Source organism: Mustela nigripes, chromosome 4 (genome assembly GCF_022355385.1).
Source record: "Mustela nigripes isolate SB6536 chromosome 4, MUSNIG.SB6536, whole genome shotgun sequence".
NCBI lineage: Eukaryota > Metazoa > Chordata > Mammalia > Carnivora > Mustelidae > Mustela > Mustela nigripes.
Genome location: NC_081560.1, coordinates 108911279 through 108932671, shown reverse-complemented (window position 1 = coordinate 108932671; position 21393 = coordinate 108911279). Strand labels below are relative to the sequence as shown.

Sequence of the window (21393 nt, the reverse complement as noted above, 5' to 3'; positions counted from 1 at the left end):
ATGGCCTTCTTGGTGATGTCCGCTAAGGCAGTTCATTTGGGTGAGGGCTTTTATGATGAATAACATTACTTGTGTTTAAGGCCTTTGTTTAACAAAGTGGATTAAGATACAAAAGGAGTGTGTGTGTGTGTGTGTGTGTGTGTGTGTGTGTGAGTGTGTGTGAGTGTGTGTGTGTGTATTAGTACAGAGTTTGGTCCTTTTTCACTATGTTATTTTGGCAAGTGTGACATAATAAGAAAAATATACCTGGTCTCTGACACAAAGCTCCCCAAACCCACGAAACTTCCTGTGTGTTAGGGGAACTAGGAACATTTGTTAATCTTGAAAATAAAAGCTGCTGGGGAGCCTCGGTGGTTCATTTGGTTAAGCATTTGCCTTTGGCTTATGTCGTGAATCTGGGGTCTTGGGATCAAGTCCCACGTGGGGCTCCCTGCTCAGCGGAAAGTCTGCTTCTCCCTCTCCTACTAACCTCTCCACCCCCTTGCATTCTCTCCCTCTCTCAAATAAATAAAATCTTTAAAAATTAATAAAAGGAGCACCTGGGGGCTCAGTCCATTAAGTTTCTTCCTTCGGCTCAGGGCATGATCCAGGGGTCCTTGGATGGAGCCCCTCCTCCAGCTCCCTGCTCATCGGGAGTCTGCTTCTCCCTCTCCCTGCTGTTCCCCCTCCTTGGACTTGCTCCCTCTCTGTCAAATAAGTAAATCTTTAAGAAAAAAAAAAGGGGGGGGCTTTTTTTTTAGGAATAAAAGAAAATTGCAATCCAGGATAAATAAACTGTGGTAAAACCTGTAGGAAGGTCAGAGGGAATAAAGGAGAAGCATGCTTTTTAAGGAGGAAAGGGGTAGGTTGGGATGTCTGTTATAAACTAAAAGTCCACTGGAGTAAAGTAGAGGTCATGGTGTGGTAGCTTTTCACTGGCTGAGCTGTTGGCTCATGTCGGCATGAGGTGGCTTTTCATTGGCTGAGCATCTCTGCTTTTAGCCGGAATAATGGAGTAGTATCTGGGTGCGAGGTCAAGTCCAGGTAAAGCCAAGTTTGTCTCTTCCTTTTGGGTCTGCAGTTGACCACCAATGATGGTAGGGGTGGAGAGCTCCCTCCGTGAATCCTTCCGACTACATTTTGGTGAAATTTCCCACTACTGATTTTCACATGCTCTAATATTTGTTCTTCAATCCCCGTTCCCCACCAAGAACTTCTAAAAGAAGGCCCTCGGAATCTCCAAAGTGATAAGTGTCTTTTTCTTTGCTAATGACGACCGGTGGCTGGGTTGCCCTAGGTAGCTTCAGGATGGGGGCTGGTCACCAGCACCTTAATTAGGAGTTTGGAACTTTGACTCACCCCCATCCTCTGGGGAGGGAAGAGAGGCCTACATGAGGAGGTCTCCATGAAAATCCCCAAACTGTGGGGTTTGGAGGCCTTCTGGGTTGGTGAACATATGCACACACTGACAGGTACACCTCAAACTGTGGTGCAGTCACCTGTGCTCAAGACCCTTCTGGATACAAGACCCTCCTTGTAGATGTTCATCTGTTCTTTGTATTATCTTTTATAACGTACTGTAAATGTGAGGGTTTTCTTGATTTCTGTGAAGCAGTTCTAGCAAATGATCAAAAGTACAGGAAACAAGATGGAATTGGGAGGGAGACAAACCATAAGTGACTCTCACAAAACAAACTGAGGGTTGCTGGGGGGAGGGAGGTTGGGAGAAGGGGGTGGGATTATGGACATTGGGGAGGGTATGTGCTTTGGTGAGTGCTGTGAAGTGTGTAAACCTGGTGATTCACAGACCTGTACCCCTGGGGATAAAAATATATGTTTATTAAAAAAAAAGTATGGGCTATGGAAACCCCTGATTTATAGCTGGTAGCTGAGAAGTTAGAGATGCCAGTCACAAGTCCCAAGCTGTCACATTCTTGTGGGACTGAGCCCTTAATCTTTGGGGTCTACACTAATCTGGCCAGTTAGTATCAGCTTTGAGGTATATTGTAGGACATCCAGATTGTGTCTGCCAAGAATTAGAGAATTGCTTGGAGTGGAAACACCACACATCTGATACCAGAGTGCTGTGAGACTGCAGGAAGAAAGTTTTCCCTTGAGTAACTGACATACTTCCTCTGAGCTTCAATTTCTTATCTTTCAAGATTGAGATCCTGTGTCTCCATGCTGCTTAACAAGGGTTCTCAGGAGATGCAGGATAAAGTTCAAGCTCTTTACTGTGTCATTGGAGAGTTTTATGTTAGGGTTCAGCCTCTTTGCGGCCCTGCTAGTCTTTTTTTCCTGCCATTGGCTCCTGCCCTGACCCTGGGCTACACCCCTGGTTCTACCTGTGTGGGACTTTTTAAGGCTCCCTAAACAGGTCCTGAGCTCTACTAGGCTTTGGCCTCTCCTATTTTCCCTTCACAGTTTCTTTCCTATTACCATGCATGTTTTTCCCACACACCACCCCCAACCGTATGAACGGTCTTCTTCCGTCTTCCTTTTTTTTTTTTTTTTTTAAAGAGTTTATTTATTTATTTGACAGACAGATATCACAAGTAGGCAGAGAGGTGGGCAGAGAGAGAGGAGGAAGCAGACTCCCCGCTGAGTGGAGAGCCCGATGCAGGGCTCCATCCCAGGACCCCGAGATCATGTCCTAAGCTGAAAGCAGAGGCTTAACTCCCTGAGCCACCCAGGCGCCCCTGAATGGTCTTTTTTTCTTTTTAAATATTTAATTTATTTATTTGACACACTGAGATCACAAGTAGGCAGAGAGGCAGGAAGAGAGAAAGGGGGAATCAGGGTCCCCACTGAGCAGAGAGCCCTATGTGGGGCTCGATCCCAGAACCCTGAGATCATGACCTGAGTCGAAGGCAGAGGCTTTAACCCACTGAGCCACCCAGGTGCCCCTCGAACGGTCTTCTTAACTGTGCTTCCTTATCACCTGCACTCACTTTTATTCCAGGAGTTAGCCTTTATATAATGGCTGCTGGTTTTCACATGTATCCCTGTTGGAAAGCTTTGAGCTGTTTTACAGCGAGAAATGGTTTTATTTTTCTATCCTATTCATTTTTCCTCTTTATTATTTACTTCTGCTTTCTGTAGGCTATTAATTTATTAATTTAGGGTGTTTAATTAATTAATTGATTAATTAAGGGTGTTTTTCTCCCCTTAACATTTTGAGACAGATGCTTATTTTCTGTCTTCCATCTAACCTCTACATTTAAGCCTATAACTTTCTCTCCAAATGCAGCTTGTGGCTACATTTCCCAAATTTTGATATGTGGTATTTTTATCATCATTCTGTTCAAAATATTTTCTAATTTACTTTGTGCTTTTTTTTAATTAAAATTTTATTTTTTAAAATATTTTATTCAAGAGAGAGAGAAAGAGCACAAGCAGGAGGAAAAGCAGAGGGAGAGGAAGAAGCAGATTCCCCACTGAGCTGGGAACCCGTTGTGGGGCTTTATCCCAGGACCCAAGCCAAAGTCAGATGCCCGACCATCTGAGCCACCCAGGCACCCCGTGCTCCGCTCCCCGCCCCAGGATTTATGTATTTATTAGAGTGAAAGAGAGCACACCTATGTGGGGAGGTGCAGAGGGCCAGAAGGAGAGGGAGAGAGAATCCCCAGCAGACTCCCTGCTGAGTGTAGGTGCCCGATGTGGGGCTTGATCTCAGGACCCTGAGATTATGACCTGAGTGGAAATCAAGATCGGACACTCAACCAACTTTGCCACCCAGGTCCCCCTGTACTTTCTCTTTTGAAGCAAGGTAATTTAGAATGATATGGCTTAATTTCTACACATATGAGTATTTTCTAATAAAACTTTATTGACTGAATTCCACTGTGTACAGAGCCACTACTCTGTGATTTCAGTCTTTTATATATTTTCATTGCAGTGAAATGCACAGAATGTAAAGATCCACATTTGTTACATTGGTTACATGTGCGGTCCATGGCATTGGGTTCATCACATTGTTTTGTAGCCATCACCACTGTCCACCCCCAGAACATTTTTTCGTCTTCCCAAACTGAAATTTCGTTAAACAGTAGTTTCTCATGCTTCTGTCTCGCCAGTCCCTAGCATCCACTATTCTGCTTTCTCTCTCTTGGGAATTTGACTGTGGTATTTGCCTTTTTTTTTTTCCCCCTAAGATTCCGTTTTTTAATTTACAGTATGGGCATGTGAGCAGGGAGTGTGAGCAGGGAGTTGGAGCAGAGGTGGAAGGAGAGGAAAAGAATCTCAAGCAGGCTTTGCGCTGACTGTGGAGACCAGTGCGGGACTTGATATCACAACCCTGAGATCAGGACCCGACCTGAGATCAAGTGTGGGACCCTTAACCAACTGAGCCACCCACAGGCCGCTGTGGAATTTGTTTTTCTTTTTTTTTTTTAGGAGTATCGAATCTCACCGAGCATAATGTCCTTGAGGTTTATCCATGCTGCAGCATGTGTCAGAACTTCCTTGTAAAGGCTGAGTAATACTCCATTGTCTACATGTACGGCATCAAAAAGAATGAACCACTTGGGAATTAACCAAGAAGGTGAAAGGCATATACAAGGAAAATTATAAAATGTTGCTGAAAGAGATGAAACACAAATAAATGGGAAGACATCCCTCCATGGATCGGAAGAGTTACTGTTACTAAAGTGTCCGTACTACCCAAAGCAATCTACAGATTCTGTTTGATCCCTGTATAAATCTCAGTGATGGTTTCTGTGGACCCTCTTAATCAGAATGTTTAGTCCTTATTTTACTTATTTCTTGATAATTTGGGTTTGTATCTGCCATCTTACTGTTTGCTTTCTGTTTGTCTTGGCTGAGTTTTTTTTTTTTTTTTTTTTTGTCTCCCCTCTCCTCTCCTTTTGGATTATTTTTTAAACTTTATCTTTCCTCTCTATTAATCATACTTTTTTAAAAATAAGTTTTTATTTATTTATTTGACAGAGAGAAAGGATCACAAGTAGGCAGAGAGGCAGGCAGAGGGGGAGGGGGAAACAGGCTCCCTGCTGAGCAGAGAGCCTGATGCGGGGCTACATCCCTGGACCCTGAAATCATGACCTGAGCCAAAGGCAGAGACTTAACCCACTGAGCCACCCAGGTGCCCCAATCATACATTTTTTTATTAAGTAACTATCAGGGAGATAATAACCTGCATCTTTGACCTGCAAAAGTTCAATTAGTAATTTTACTTCTTCCTGGACTCCTACAAACACCTTAGAATACTTGAATACTAATTCTGCTTACCCAATTCCTAACTCATATGTTGGGTATTTTAATCTTTGTGCATATAAAGCACCAAGAACTGATAATAGTTTATATCATTTTTATTAATTTAGATGTATCTATATATTTACCCTTTTCTTGCCTTTCTGTATCCTCAGGTTTTCATCTGGGATAACTTTCTTTTTTTTTTTTTAAAGATTTTATTTATTTATTTGACAGAGAGAGATCACAAGTAGGCAGAGAGGCAGGCAGAGAGAGAGGAAGGAAAGCAGGCTCCCTGCTGAGCAGAGAGCCCGATGCGGTACTCGATCCCAGGACCCTGAGATCATGACCTGAGCCGAAGGCAGCGGCTTAACCCACTGAGCCACCAGGCACCCTGGGATAACTTTCTTTATCCTTGAAGATCACCCCTATTAATTTTTCTTTGCTGAAATTATCTTTGTTTTTAAAATTTTTAAAATTGTGGTTACATGCATATAAAGCATAAAATTTGCCATTTTGACCTTTTTTATTAAACATTTTAAATTATAAAATACAACAAGATTTACTATTTTAATCTTTTTTTGAATAGGCTTTATTTTTTAGAGTAGTTTTAAATTCACAGCAAAACTGAAGAGCAGGTAGAGTGATTTCCTCCTGCCCCGCACACATGTCTAGGCCCCCTCATTACAAATGTCCCCCACCAGAGTGTATATTTGTTGAAATCGATCAACCTGTATTGATGATACATCATTATCACTGAAAGTCCATTGAAGTTCACTCTTGGTGTTGTATATTCTGTTGCTTTGGGGAAATTTATGATGACATTATCATACAGAGTAGGTTCACTGCCTTAAGAATTCTGTGCCCCACCTGTTCATCTCTTCCTTCCCCCTAACTATTTTTAAAAATGTTAACATATTTGTGGTAAAATTTACATAACATAAAATTAACCATCTTAACCTTTTGTTTTTTCTCTCTTAAACCATTTTTTTGGGGTAGATTTTATTTATTTATTTGACAGAGAGAGCTATAGTGAGAGAGGGAACACAAGCAGGGGGAGAGGGAGAGGAAGAAGCAGGCTTCCCGCCAAGCAGGGATCCTGATATAGGGCTCGATCCCAAGACCCTGGGATCATGACCTGAGCCAAAAAGAGATGCTTAATGACTGAGCATCTCTTAAACCATTTTTAAGTGTATAGGTAAACAGTGACTAGGGTACCTCATATAAGTAGAACCATAGAAGTCTTTGTCCTTTCAGGATGGCTTTTTATTTTTTTAAGATTTTATTTATTTATTTGACAGAGAGAGATCACAAGTAGGCAGAGAGGCAGGCAGAGAGAGAGAGAGGAGGAAGCAGGCTCCCTGCCAAGCAGAGAACCCTATGTGGGGCTTGATCCCAGAACCCTGAGATCATGACCCGAGCCGGAGGCAGCGGCTTAACCCACTGAGCCACCCAGGTGCCCCCAGAATGGCTTTTTTTATTTAACAAAATACCTTCAAGGTTCATCCATGTAGCATGTGCGAGAACGTCATTCCTTTTTACAGCTGAATGTTTCATTGTATGTGTATCACATTTTTTTATCTGTCCATTTGTTGATGGATATTTGGGTTATTTCTACCTTTTGCCTATTGTGGGTAATGCTGCAATGAACACTGGCATACGAGTGTCTGAGTTTTTTTTTTTTTTTAAAGAATTTATTTATTTATTTGACAGAGAGAGATCACAAGTAGGCAGAGAGGCAGGCAGAGAGAGAGAGAGAGGAGGAAGCAGGCTCCCAACTGAGCAGAGAGCCTGACGCGGGACTCCATCCCAGGACCCTGGGATCATGACCTGAGCCGAAGGCAGTGGCTTAACCCACTGAGCCACCCAGGCGCACCAAGTGTCTGAGTTTTTTTAATGCTTGGGGTTATATGCCTGTAAGTAGAATCGATGAGTCATATGGTAATTCTACATTTAGGTTTTTCAGGATCCATCTGAAAATGTTTTCCAAAGTGGCAACACTGTTTTACGTGTCCGCCAGCAGTATATGAGGGTTCCGGTTTTTCCAAATCCTTGCCAGCACTTGTTACTTTCCATTATTTTGGTTATAGCCATACTATTAAGTGTGAAGTGGTATCTCATTGTGGGTTTTTTTTTTTTTTTTAAGATTTATTTATTTATTTATTTGCCAGAAAGCAAGAGCACAAACAGAGGAAATGACAGCAGAGGTAGAGAAAGAAGCAGGCTCCCGTTGAGCAGAGAGCCCAATATGGGACTTGATCCCAGGACCCTGAGACCATGACCCGAGCTGAAAGCAGAGGCTTAACCCTCTGAGCCACCCAGGCACCCCTCATTGTGGTTTTGATTTGGATTTCTGTAACGACTAATGATTATCTTTCTGCGTGTTTATTGGACATGTATATATCTTTGGAGAAATGTCTATCCAAGTCCTTTGTCCATTTTTCAGTTGGGTTGTCTTTTTTTTTTTAGCTTTTTATTATTATTATTATTATTAGCTTTTTATTTTAATTCCTGTTAGTTAACATATGGTGTTGTATTAGTTTCCAGTGTACAGTCTAGTGATTGAACAATTCCATACATCACCCAGTGCTCATTATGACAAGTACAGTCCTTAATCCTCTTCAGTTGTTTCACCCATCCCCACCCACGTCTCCTCCGGTAACCATCAGTTAGTTCTCTATAATTGAGCCCATTTCTTGATTTGTTTCTCTTTTTTTTTTTCCCTTTGCTCACCTGTTTTGTTTCTTAAATTCCACATATGAGTGAAATATGGTATTTGTCTTTCTCTGACTTATTTTGCATAGCATTATATTCTCTGGTTTCATCCATGCCATTGCAAATGGCAAGATTTCATTCTTTTTATGGCTGAGTAATGTTCTATTGTATATATAGACCACATCTTCTTCATCCATTCATTCATGTGTGGACACTTGGATTGCTTCCATATCTTGGCTATTGTAAATAGTGCTGCTATAAACAATAAACATACATGTATCCCTTTGAATCATGTTTTCTAGTTTCAGAATTTTTATTTAGGGTTTGAAAAAAAACACAGTTGTGAAATTCTCTGCTGAAATTTTAAGGTCATCCTTTATTTTCCTGAAAATATTAAGCATAGTTAAAACTCCATTATGCAGATGCCTGATGAATCTGTTTGTGTTGGCTGTTGTTTTCCTTGGTTCTCAGTCACGGAATCTTTGTCTTTTTCTGCGCTTGGTTATTTTTGTTAGAATGCCAGATATGATGACGAAAAATTATAATTCCAGCTTTGCGATCGTGTTATCTTTCTTCGATCCTTTCCAAGGATTTACATTTAATCCCTGTGAGGGTTAGTTTATGTATCTTATCGCTGATGTCTCCTTACTCTTAGAATGAAGACATCTTGAGCTCAGTACAAATCTTAGAGACTTTCTCAGCAACTTGGACCTTCCTTGGGAGGCTGTGATTCTCAGTATTGATTTTTTAGCCCTTGAAATCTGTCCAAAGCTCTGTTCAGCTTTTTAGCTTCTTATATCAGAATTACCAAATGCCTTAGGGGAAAACATTGCTCTAAATGTTTATTAGTTAAACTCTTTGGGTTTCCCTTTTCTCCCACATGTTGGCTTTGTAATTCTTGGCTGCCTTAGTAGCCCTCTGGGATGTACACACATATCTTTAAAATTGTAGTAAATATACATAACTCAATTGACCATTTTAACCATTTTTTCAGTGTAGAGTTCGGTGGTATTAAATACATCTACATTGTTGTGCAACCCTTACCACCATGTACCTGGAACGCTTCATTTTATAGAACTGGAACTCTGTACCTATTAAATCATAACTCCCCATTCTCTTCTCCCCTCAGCCCCTGACAACCCCCATTTTACTTTCTGTCTCTATGAATTTGTCTGCTCTAGGTGTCTCATGTATGTGGAATCCTATCTTGTCTTTTTGGGTTTGGCTTATGTCATTTTAGCATAATATCTTCAAAGTTCAACCATGCTGTGGCGTGTTTCAGACTTTCATTCCTTTTATTGGCTGAATAATCTTCTGTCGACTGGATACACCACATTTCATTTGTCCATTTATCATTAATGGACACTTGGGTTACTTCCACCTTTTGGCTATTGTGTATAATGTTGCTGTAAACCTAAATATGCAGGTGTCTGGGTCCCTGCTTTCAGTTCTTTTAGGTATATACCCAGAAGTGAAATTGCTACATGATTTGGTAATTCTGTGTTTAGTTTTTTTGAGGAACAATCCTACTGTTTTCCACAGTGGCTGCAGCATTTTACATTCCCATGAGGAGGGCACAAGGGTTCTAATTTTTCCATATCCTTACCAGCACTTGTTATTTTGTTTTGTTTTGTGTTTTGACTTTGGCCATCATAATTGATGTAAAGTGATTTTCAAAAATAGTTTATGTAGCTTTTCTAGTTTTTACTAGGAGGGTTGATCCAGAAGTGAACCACTCCATCTTTCTTCTGCACTTAACAAGTACTGTATATAGAGTGTTCTGGAAACTGAAGGGGTATACAAACACAAGGTCTGGCCAAAGACAGCAAAGTGTGACTTTGGAATTACAATCACCTGGGTTTGAAGTTGTGTGACTTTGAGTGAGTTATTTTACCTGTGTTGAATAAGGATACTATTTATATATAGTTTTTTATTTTATGAAAAGCAGAATAGTAGACTAGGACTCCAAAACTTGGGTATTTGTCCAGGAATTAGTAAAAAAAGAAGGTAATACTATCTGCTTGACAAAGACAAAGTGTCTTGTGAGAATAACATGAAGTAATGCAAAGAAAAGTTTCTGGCTTTCAATAAGTGCTCAGTAAGTTTTAGCTATTGTTTCTTTCAGTTGTAGTTTTTGTTGGCTTATGAACCACACATGCTCTCTATCATATTTGCTGATTGCAGTCTCAAGTCTAAGGTTAACTTGCTTTTTTTCAAAAGATATTTTTCGCCCCCAGTGCTGTCTGTGTGATAGGGTTTCCATTGCTAACTGTATTTGCTTGCAGCAAAAAGGAGCTTTAATTATCTCCGACCTCACTTAGTCCTCATTTTTTTTTTTTTCTTATTCTATTAGGACTCTGGTTAGGAGTAGAATGGGACAATCCTGAGAGAGGAAAGCATGATGGAAGCCACGAGGGGACTGTGTATTTTAAATGCAGGTAATTTTTTGTTATGAATTTGCACAGTTTTTCAGGTAATATTCAATAGTTGAATAAAGGGGGATGGAGAAGAAGAAATGTTTGGCTTTGGGTATAGTTATAATGTAGAATTTGATGTATTCTAAAAAAAAAAATAAAAAAAGCAACCCTAATTTGCAGAGTTTTTTCCCTTAGCTTTTAAAACTCTGGCTCTTAACTTCACAAGTAAGATTGCTTGCTTTTTCCTTCTTTGGGTTTTGTTTCTTGACAGCTTTTTAAAATTGGATAAATATAAACATTTCTCATCAATAAACAATTTACAGTCCACTTAATGAATAATAAAAGAGAGAAATAACCTAGGTATCCAATAAGAAGCAGTTGATTAAACAAAGTACAGACCACCTGAATAGGGGACTGCTAGGCCACTGTCAAGAAAAGTGCTTATATTGCTTATCTACTAATATTTTTAACTGCTTGAATTCAGATAAACTTTATGAAGCTTTGAAGAGGATGGTGGGATGCTTTCAGACAGAATTTTTGTTGTTTACTTTCCTTAGTAGGTTTCAGTTTCTCAGAAAGACCTTGGTGTTTTTTGTTTTGTTTTGTTTTTGTTTGTTGTTGTTGTTGTTTGTTTTTTGTTTTTTGAGAGAAAGCACAAACCAGGGGGAGGGCGGAAGGAGAGGGAGAAGCAGACTCTCTGCTGAGCAGGGAGCAATGCAGGACTGACCCCTGGACCCTGGAATCAAGACCTAAGCCAGAGGCAGAGGCTTAACCAACTGAGCCACTCAGACGGATCAAAAGATCAAAAAGATCTTTTAACATCAAACTTATTTTCCCTTAAATGTGGCAGAGTGAACGCAGTCCTGGCCCTGAATGAGACTAAATTTACTAACCTCTAAAATGGGGATCAAAATTAGATAATAGCAAAATATATTTCCCAGCCTACCATTCTGTAATTTTAGAGAATCAGGGTGGAAGAAGAATGAGGCAGATGGCAGACTTGGAATGAGGGCAGCTCAGAATGTGTCAAGAGTTCATGGAAGATACATTTAGGGAGGTGTGGAAATAGAAGTTCCTTATCCTGGCTTGTTGATCCCTCACCTTCCTGAACGATGACCTCATAAACCTTCCAGTGAAGGAGCTTTTCCTCAAGAGCCTGCCCAGCACAGTTCCCTTTTCTAAAAGCGTGCCGACATCATTCGTGATTGCATGGACCTTAATGGGCTTTAGATGGAGTGATGTTTTCACTCTTGGTTATTCTTAGTGTAAAAATGAAGAGTTGTTTCAGTCTTGACAGACCTTTGGGATTTGCCCTGAAGGGCAATGGAGGCCTCAGTTCAGGAACAGGAACTCACTGTTTGGATTCTTTCCCTTGGAATAGCATTTGCTTATTTCCTCATGTCTTCTAGTGAGGTCATGCCTGAGCATTTACAGACTGAAATGCATACTCCCCTGTTACAAACCTACTGTTCTTTCATTTCATGGAAATGAGCCTTTTGTTGATTTTAAGTCTTACATGGGTAGGTAATGTTAAGTATGTATCCTGTTGCAGAATATTTATGGGGCAATACAGAAGGGACCATTGTGTCTGATGTGGTGGAGGACCACTGGTCTAGACTAAGAGAATCACCTTTATAGTTGTTAATGCTTGTATTGGCATAATTAGGAAGGACATGACTAATAGAGATCGTATCAGTATCATGGAATCTCCGCCTCATACGAAACAGATTGCATTACATGTATTTGTTATTAAGTTCATTGATCTCTTCCTAATATATCATACACACTTCTTCCCTGTCAAAACCCATGTTCGGAGGTGGCCATACGAGGTGATCTGGTCCACCCCCTAATCCTCTTTTGACAGCGTCATGCCAACTACTTGGGTGGTGGCAGGGGTGGGGGTTGATCATTTCATGTCACTCTAATTTCAGTCAGATCTCTTATATGACCTGAGGAATGTCTGGCAATCTTCTGAGCTACTACTCATCATTAATATTTGTGACACAAGTTTATAGGTTTATCCTAGAACTTATGGCTGTGAATCTCTCATCAGCATGCTCCCAGGTGCTTCCGTTCTCCATCTGTTGTTTTTTTGGGGTGTAGAGGGGTTCAGTTAAGGTGATTAACCTGGAAGTTCATTCCACCTTGCCCCTAGACGGCAGAATGATTTCCAGGTTTTTTTTTGTTTAACCTAAACTAGAGAGTATACTCTCAACAGAGCCCTGTGTGTCAGTATTCCACTGTTCAGTTTTTATTTAAAGTGTTCACTTTCTAAACAGTTATCTTTTTCTTCTGGTGGGCATGAAATCTTTTTTTCTTTTCCTCTTTCTTCTTTTTTTTTTAAGATTTTATTTATTTGAGAGAGAGCACATACACACAAGGGGGGCGGGGGTAGGAGGAAGTGGCAGATTCAGAAGAAGAAGAAGAAGTAGGCAGGGAGCCCAATGTGGTTCTTGATCCCAGGACCCTGAGATCATGACCTGAGCTGAAGGCAGATGCTTAACTGACTGAGCCACCCAGGCACCCCCCACTCTGCCACCTTTTTAAAAGAAATCTGAAAATGTAACTTTTTCGTGTGCCTGGCTAGCTCAGTCAGTAGAGTATGCGACTCTTGATCTTGGGGTTGTAAGTTTGAGCCCCACGTTGGGTGTAGAGAGTACTTAAAAATAAAATCTTCAAGGGGGTGCCTGAGTGGCTCAGTTGATATAGCATCCAACTGTTGATCTCTGCTCAGGTCTTGATCTCAGGATAGTGAGTTGAAGCCCTGTTTTGGGCTCCATACTCAATGTGGAGCCTACTTAAAATAACTAACGAACTTTTTAAAAAAGTGACTTTTCTTTGGCACCAGTGAATGAAATACCTGACATCAGAAGAAATGCACTGTTCTAGACTTTGTGCACAATACTGGATAACTTAGAAAATAGAATCTTGATTTGCTCATCCTGCATGTGTCGTCATAAGATTGTTGTAAAGTATTTTGAGCTTCTTAAGTGAGCATTAATGGATTAGTATAAATCATTCCCCTGCTATGGTGTAAAGAGTTAAAAGAACTTTTTAAAAAAAGTCACTATGTACTGATAGTTTGAAGACAGGGCACATTTCTGCAGCAGATGAAGAGAGGTATTTCATTCTTGGAAAACTCCCATAAATCAGGGCAAAATAAAAATTGTATCACTCAGGGTCAGTCTACAAAAAAACTGAGCTGTTTTTCCTTTGGAAAATTAGTCTACCAGGTCAGTTCTTCCGTAAAGCACTGTACACCAAGTGAAATGAAAGTTAGTTTTGCAAGCTTGCCTAAAAGGCTCTAAACATGTGTAATTTTGTCTGCAGCAAAATAGGGTAAGAAGATCAACAAGAGACCCAGCCTTTCCCAGGAGGTAGCATCTAAAGCCCCAACAAGAAAAATGCTTTCTATGGTTAATTGGTCTGTGGAGGACCCTTGCCTTTGAGTAATACTGCCAGATTCAGGAAAGAAAAATATGGAATGCATAGTGAAATTTGGATTTTTAGAGCAACAGCTAGTCATATTTTAATATAAATATTGGACATGTATGGGACATACTTATACTAAAAAATGATTGGCTATCGATCTAAAATTCATATTTCACAAAATTCATCCTGAATTTTAGCTGACAAACCTATTGGGGGGTTAATAGTGCAAATTAAATCTCGGTGACAGGGCTTCATGACCGTCCTCCATTCCCACAAGGGCCGTGGTCGGGATTTTGATTTCATTCAGAGCATCTGTAATTGGTGGGCAGGAGGAGGACAGAACCAGCACAAGCTGAATGCTTACGAGGGAAAAATGTTTGGACTCCCCCCCACCCCCAATTTTTTTCTCTTTGGGCAGGGTTCAGAATTTCAGTGTTTTGATCTACCATCTCAGTAATCATCTGGAATGAGTCTGTGTAGATTATTAGTTTGTTTTTGGATATTTATTGTTACTGGTGGGCCTTCATTCACTTGATATTTTTCAGTATTTGCAGGTCTGTTTTGTTTTCTGAGAAACCCTCCAGGAATGTTCCAGAGGAGACTGATCTTTGATGTTATCCTTTGATCTGTAAAGGGCATAGCATCCACTTTGCAGCTACCTAATACATACCATTCTAACTCCTTTGATCTGCCTGCAGTCAAACAGAACAGTAATACAGATCTCTTCTTGAATGGTTCATCACCACTGTTTAAAAAGTGTGAATTTAGAACAAAAGTGAAAACCATGGCATTTGTTTTGTATTGTGTTTTCTCATTTATTAGAACTGTGCTAGTTTTTAAACTTATGTACTCAAACTGTTTCATTTATTTTTTGTTGCCATATAGTTGACAATGTTACGTTAGTTTCAGGTGTTCGGCATTGTGGTTTGACAGTTCTGTGCATTGTACAGTGCTCACCACAGTAACTGTAGTCCCCATCTGTCAACGTACAGTATTACTACGGTAGTGTTGACTATATTCCCTGTACTGTAGTCTTCGTTCCATGACCTTTTTTTTTTTTTTTAAAGATTTATTTATTTGGTGGGGGGCAGAGGGAGAGAGAATCCTTAAGCAGGCTCCCTGCTGAGCACAGGGCCCGAGGCTCGATCCCCAGGAGCCTGAGATCATGACCTGAGCCAAAATCAAGAGTCAACTGCCTAACCGACCCAGCCACCCAGGCACTGCCCCACCCCCATGACCTATTTTTAACTGGAAGTTTGTACCTCTTAATCCCCTTTACCTGTTATGCTTATCCCTACCTGCCTTCCCACTTTGGTAACCATCAGTTTGTTCTCTGGATTTAGGACTGTGTTCCTCCTTTGCTTGTTTGTTCATTTGTTTTTTAGATTCTGCATGTAGGTGAAATCATATGGTATTTGTCTTTCTCTGACATATTTCACTTTTCATAATACCCTCTAGGATATTGTTGTGAACATGTAGTGCATTCCTATTGTGGATGGCAAGAATCCTTTTTTTTCTGAGTAATTGTTCCATTGTATATTTGTATGTCTGTATCTCATCTTTATCCATTCATCTATGGATGGACACTTAGGTTGCATCTGTATCTTGGCTGTTTTAAATAATACTGCAATAAACATAGGGATGCATATATGTTTTTGAATTAGTGTTTTTATTTTCTTTAGTTAAATACCCAACACTGGAATTGCTGGACTGTATGCTATTTCTACTTTTAATTTCTTAAGGAACCTCCTTACTGCTTCCAATAATGGCTGCAACACTTTACATACCCACCAACAGTGCACAAAGGTTCTCTTTTCCCCACATCCTTACTAACACTTACCGGTTGTCTTTTTGATAGTAGCTATTCTGACTGGTACCTTATTATTATTTTTTTTTGTATGTATGTGTGTATGAATGTATTTTTAAAGATTTCATTTTATTTATTAGATATGAGCAGGGGGAGGTGCAGAGGGAGAGCAAGAAGCCGGCTCCCCACTGAGCAGGGAGTTGGATGCAGGGCTTCATCCCAGGACTCGATCCTAGGACCCTGAGATCATGACTGAGCTGAAGGGAGATGCTTAACTGACTGAGCCACCCAGGTGCCCCTTGTTTTAATTTTTTTTAGTTTTTAATTTTTTTAAAGGATTTTATTTATTTATTTGACAGACAGAGATCACAAGTAGATGGAGAAGCTGGCTCCCTGCGGAGCAGAGAGCCCGATGCAGGACTCGATCCCAGGACCCTGGGATTATGACCTGAGCTGAAGGCAGAGGCTTTAACCCACTGAGCCACCCAGTATTTTTTTTTTTTAATATTTTAATTTTTAAGTAATCTCTTAGCCCAATGTGGGACTTGGAACTTACAGCCCTGAGATTGTGACCTGAGCTGAAAGCAAGAGTCAGACACTCAACTGACTGTACCACCCAGATGCCCCTAAGATTTTAATCCCTACACCCAGTGTGGGGCTCGAACTCTCAACCCCGAGATCAAGAGTTGCATGTTCCACCACTGGAACTGGTCAGGTACCCTGCTTCTTTGTTGATGGGCTTCTTCCTGTGCAAAAACTTTTTAGTTTGGTGTAGTCCCCATAGTTTATTTTTGTTTCCCTTGCCTCAGGAGACATATCCAGACATATCCATTTTTTTTGTACATGGTCTAAGAAGGTGATCCACTCTCACTCTTGCGTGTAGCTATCCAGTTTTCTTGACATCACTTGTGAAGACTGCTACTGCCCCATGGTATATTCTTGTCTCCTTTGTCCTTGATTGATCTTCGGGGTTTCTTTCTCCCCCTGGGCTCTCTGTTCTGTTCCATTGATTTATCCATCTGTTTTGTGCCAATATTTTATTGTCTTGATTAGTTCAGCTTGGTAGTATAGCTTGAAATTTGGGATTGTGGTATCTCCAGCTTTGTCCTCCTTTCTCAAGATTTCTTTGGCTATTCTGGGTCTTCTGTGATTCCATATGAATTTTAAGATTATTTGTTCTAGTTCTGTGTAAAATGCTCTTGGTACTTCGATAACGATTGCATTAAATCTGTCAGTTGCTTTGCATAGTAAAATGGGCATTTTGATGTATTCTTCCCATTCATGAGCATGGAGTATCTTTCCATTTGTTTGTGTTCTCTTCAGTCTCTTTCATCACTGTCTTACAGTTTTCAGATTAGGTCTTTCACTCCTCGGTTAAATTTATTCCTAGGTATTTTAGTCTGTTTGATGCTATTGTATGTGGGATTGTTTTCTTGACTTCTCATTCTGCTACTTCATTATTAGTGTATAGAGATGAAATATATTTCTGTATGTTAACTTTTTATCCTGAAGCTTTACTGAATTCATTTATTCTGATAGTTTTTTGGTGCACTCTTTAGGGTTTTCTCTACATAGTATCATGTCATCTGCAAATAGTGACAGTTTTACCTCTTTTTTTTCTTTTAAAAGATTTATTTATTTGACAGAGACAGAGACAGAAAGAGTGGGAACACAAGCAGGTAGAGAAGGAGAGGGAGATGCAGTCTCCCCACTGAGCAGGGAGCCCAACGTGGGGCTGGATTCCAGGACCCTGGGATCATGACCTGAGCTGAAGGCCGACACTTCAACAACTGAGCCACCCAGGTGTCCCACAGTTCTACTTTCTTACCAACTTGGATGCCTTTTTTTTTCCATCTTGCCTGATTACTGCCTCTAGGATTATTATTTTTTTTTTTTTAAAGATTTTATTTATTTATTTGTCATAGAGAGAGAAGCGAGAGCAAGCACAGGCAGACAGAGTGGCAGGCAGAGGCAGAGGGAGAAGCAGGCTCCCCGCCAAGCAAGGAGCCCGATGTGGGACTTGATCCCAGGACGCTGGGATCATGACCTGAGCCGAAGGCAGCCGCTTAACCAACTGAGCCACCCAGGCGTCCCAGGATTATTTTTTCATTTAAGTCATACGATATTTGAAAAACAGATCTTCCAAAAAATTTTAAAAAGGAAGAAAAGTAGATTTTCCCCATTCTGTTTCTATACCCTCCCCATTTTATTCCTTTAAGGCAAACCAGTACTATTTCATAAATTTCATACTTTCCTTTCACCAGAATTACAAATTTCACTAGTTCTTTTTAAATTTTTTTTTGTTTTTATTTTATTTTAAGATTTTACTTATTTGTCAGAGAGAGAGCACAAGCAGGGGGACTGGTGCGCAGGGAGAAGCAGGCTCTCTGCTGAGCAAGGAGCCTGATGTGGAACTGTCTTTTTTACTTAAAGATTTATTTATTTGAGAGAGTGCATGCATGTGAGCCCAGGGATGGGCGGTGGGGGTGGGGTGGGGGAGAATCGTAGGCAGACTCCCCACTGAGTGTGAAGCCTGGTGCGGAGCTCAGTCTCAGGACCCTGAGATCATGACCTGAGTCTAAATCAAGAGTCAGAAGGTCAACCAACAGAGACACTCAGGCGCCCCACAAATTTCACTAGTTCTTAAATTAAGACCTATTTCATAAATGTGAGATTCTAGGAACAGTTGCTCACATGCAGAACCTAGTTGTTTGTACACATTTAGATCAGTATATAAACTGTTCTCAATTGTCTGGAATTCAGTGCTTGACAACACCTCGGGCTCTAATTCAGCCTTGTATATGTAAGATGTTTACCATTAATAGCACTTATTTTCCAGTGAACACAGGATCTACTTGTGTTCTGTCCTTAGAGAAAATTAAAGGAGATATCTAAAAGTGATCTCGTAACATACTTCAGGAAAAACAACATAATGTCTTATTTAAACATTTGTTTAAACCATAACATTTTATTTCAAATGTTGTAGTTTTGTAAATGTTTTATTGTCAGTGATACTGTTTCTGCTGTGCTGCTCTCTTTATTTTCATCAGTATTTCCACATATTTCCACAGAGGATCCTGTTGGATGCCTCGGGGTAGGACAAAAGTACCACCCATTTCACCAGTCTGCTCAACCTGCACAGTTCAGCTACATTTCTATTTCTTTGTTGAATACACTCGAGACCCAGGGTTCTTTTTGTGCTTCACGTTCTTGCAGGAGGCATAAAACAGTCTATTTTTTTTTTTTAACTTACATATTTAAGTAATCTCTCCACCCGACCTAACACTTGAACTCCTCTAGATGGTCAACCTCTCTTCTTCCCACTAGTCTTCACCCATAGTCTAGCAGGAGTTTCTTTATACGGTGTCTGTTTTCCAAGAGGGTGGAAATGGGGACTGTGAGGACTCTCTCTGTTGGTACAAGCAGGTCACTGGGTGAGCCTAGATTCAAGAGTGGGGGAAATAGGTATTACCTGGTAATGGGATAAGTGGCAAAATCATATCACCAAAGGGCACGTGGGCTGGGAGTCATCTGTGGATGTAACCCACACAGTTCACCAGCTGTCAGTTACTCACATCTCTTCCCCACACAAAGTTCGCTCCTCTCACCTCCAAGAGTCCTAGCCCCTTTCGGTACTGGCTCGACATCCAGGGTGTTGCCATTGAAATTAGTTCCAGGTACCAATGAGGCTCCTTGGATGCGTTTTCTGGTGCATGTGCTCAGGAGGGGCTCCATCTGGATCCGAGAGGTAAAAGTTCTTGGCCTTCCTCACACCCAATGCACGGTGATGAGAGGGAAGGAGTAATTGCAGTTACTGGTTCAGGGAGAAGCATTTCTTCCAGATTGTCTAATTTGTTGGCATATAATTGCTCATAATATGTTCTTTTTTTTAAGTTTTTATTTATTTATTTTTATTTATTTATTTTTTTTTTAAAGATTTTATTTATTTATTTGACAGAGAGAAATCACAAGTAGATGGAGAGGCAGGCAGAGAGAGAGACAGGGAAGCAGGCTCCCTGCTGAGCAGAGAGCCCGATGCGGGACTCGATCCCAGGACCCTGAGATCATGACCTGAGCCGAAGGCAGCGGCTTAACCCACTGAGCCACCCAGGCGCCCCAATAATATGTTCTTATAATTGTGTTTGTTTGGTGTTGGTTGTGATCTCTCCTCTTTCATTCATAATTTTATTTATTTGGGTTCTGTCTCTTTTCTTTTTGGCAAGTCTGGCCAGGGGTTTATTACTCTTTCAAAGAACCAGCTCCTAGTTTCATTGATCTGTTCTACTGTTCCTTTGGTTCCTATCTCATTGACTTCTGCTCTAATTTTATTATTTCTCTTCTCCTGCTAGTTTTAGACTTTATTTACTGCTCTTTCTCCAGCTTCTTTAGGTGTAAGGTTAGGTTGTGTATTTGAGACCTTTTTTGTTTCTTGAGAAAGGCTTGTATTGCTATATATTTCCCTCTTAGGACCACCTTTGTGGCATCCCAAAAATTTTGAACAGCTGTGTTTTCATTTTAATTCGTTCCCATGAATTTTTAAAATTCTTCTTTAATTTCATGGTTAACCCATTCATTCTTTAGTAGAATGCTCTTTAGCCTCCATGTATTTGAGTTCTTTCCAAATTTCCTCTAGTGATTGAGTTCCAATTTCAAAGCATTATGGTCTGAAAATATGCAGAGAATGATCCCAATCTTTTGATATTGGTTGAGATCTGATTTGTGACCCAGGATGTGATCTGTTCTGGAGAATGTTCTGTGTGCACTCAAGAAGATGTGTCTTCTGCTGCTTTGGGATGGAATGTTCTGAATATATCTGTGATGTCCATCTGGTCCAGTGTGTCATTCAAGTCCCCTATTTCTTTGCTGATTTTCTGCTTAGATGATCTGTCCATTTCAGTGCAGGGTGGGGGTTTAAAGTCCCCTGATATTATTGTATTATTGTCAAAGTGTTTCTTTGATTTGTTTTTAATTGGCTTATATTTTTTGCTGCTCCCATGTTAGGGGCATAAATATTTGTAATTGTTAGATCTTCTTGTTGGATAGACCCTTTAATTATGATACAGTGTCCTTTCTTAACTCCTATTATAGTCTTTGGTTTAAAATCTAATTCATCTGATGTAAAGATTGCCACCTCAGCTTTCTTTTGATGTCCATAAGCATGATAAATAGTTTTCTACCCCCTCCAACCTGGGGGTGTCTTTGGGTCTAAAATGAGTCTCTTCCAGACAGCATATTGATGTATCTTGCTTTTTTATCTATTCTGATACCCTGTGTCTTTTGGGGGCATTTAGCCCATTTACATTCAGAGTAACTACTGAGAGATAATGAATTTAGTGCCATTTGTATTGCCTGTAAGGGACTGTTGCTGTATATTGTGTCAGTTCCTTTGTGGTCTGTGTTACTTTCGGGCTCCCTCTTTGCTTAGAGGATCCCTTTTAATATTTCTTGTAGGGCTGGTTTGGTGATCACAAATTCTTTTAGTTTCTGTTTGTCCTGGAAGCTTTTTATCACTCCTTCCATTTTGAATGCTGTATTTCTCAGATATAGTGAATATAATTCTATTCAGCGCATCAGATGTTTTATTTTGAGTAGATGCTTATTTAAAAAGTTGACTTTTAAAGTTTTTTTTTGTTTGTTTTTTTTTGCCCTGTCATCCCATTTATTAAAGAAACGGTAAGAAAAGATACAAGCAGGAAAAACACCAACCATCCTTTCACCTCAGGCTGAACGAAGCACAGTGATTTCTCCCCTTTCTCCCCCCAGCCCCCCACCCCAATTCCCATCCATATCAGTTTAAATTTTGAGGTTCTTTGATCAGAGTACTAGTGGAGAGGA

The 21393-nt window shown here is 40.3% G+C and overlaps 1 protein-coding gene across 2 annotated transcripts in view; it reads left to right on the top strand.

Moving 5' to 3' along the window:
- Positions 1 to 21393, top strand: part of TBCE (tubulin folding cofactor E) — a 76364-nt gene that overhangs the window by 28931 nt on the left and 26040 nt on the right. For both annotated transcript variants that reach the window (XM_059397280.1, XM_059397279.1), the window contains exon 3: positions 10256 to 10340. In XM_059397280.1, the coding sequence (XP_059253263.1) occupies positions 10256 to 10340 (85 nt within the window). The remainder of the gene's footprint in view (positions 1 to 10255; positions 10341 to 21393) is intronic.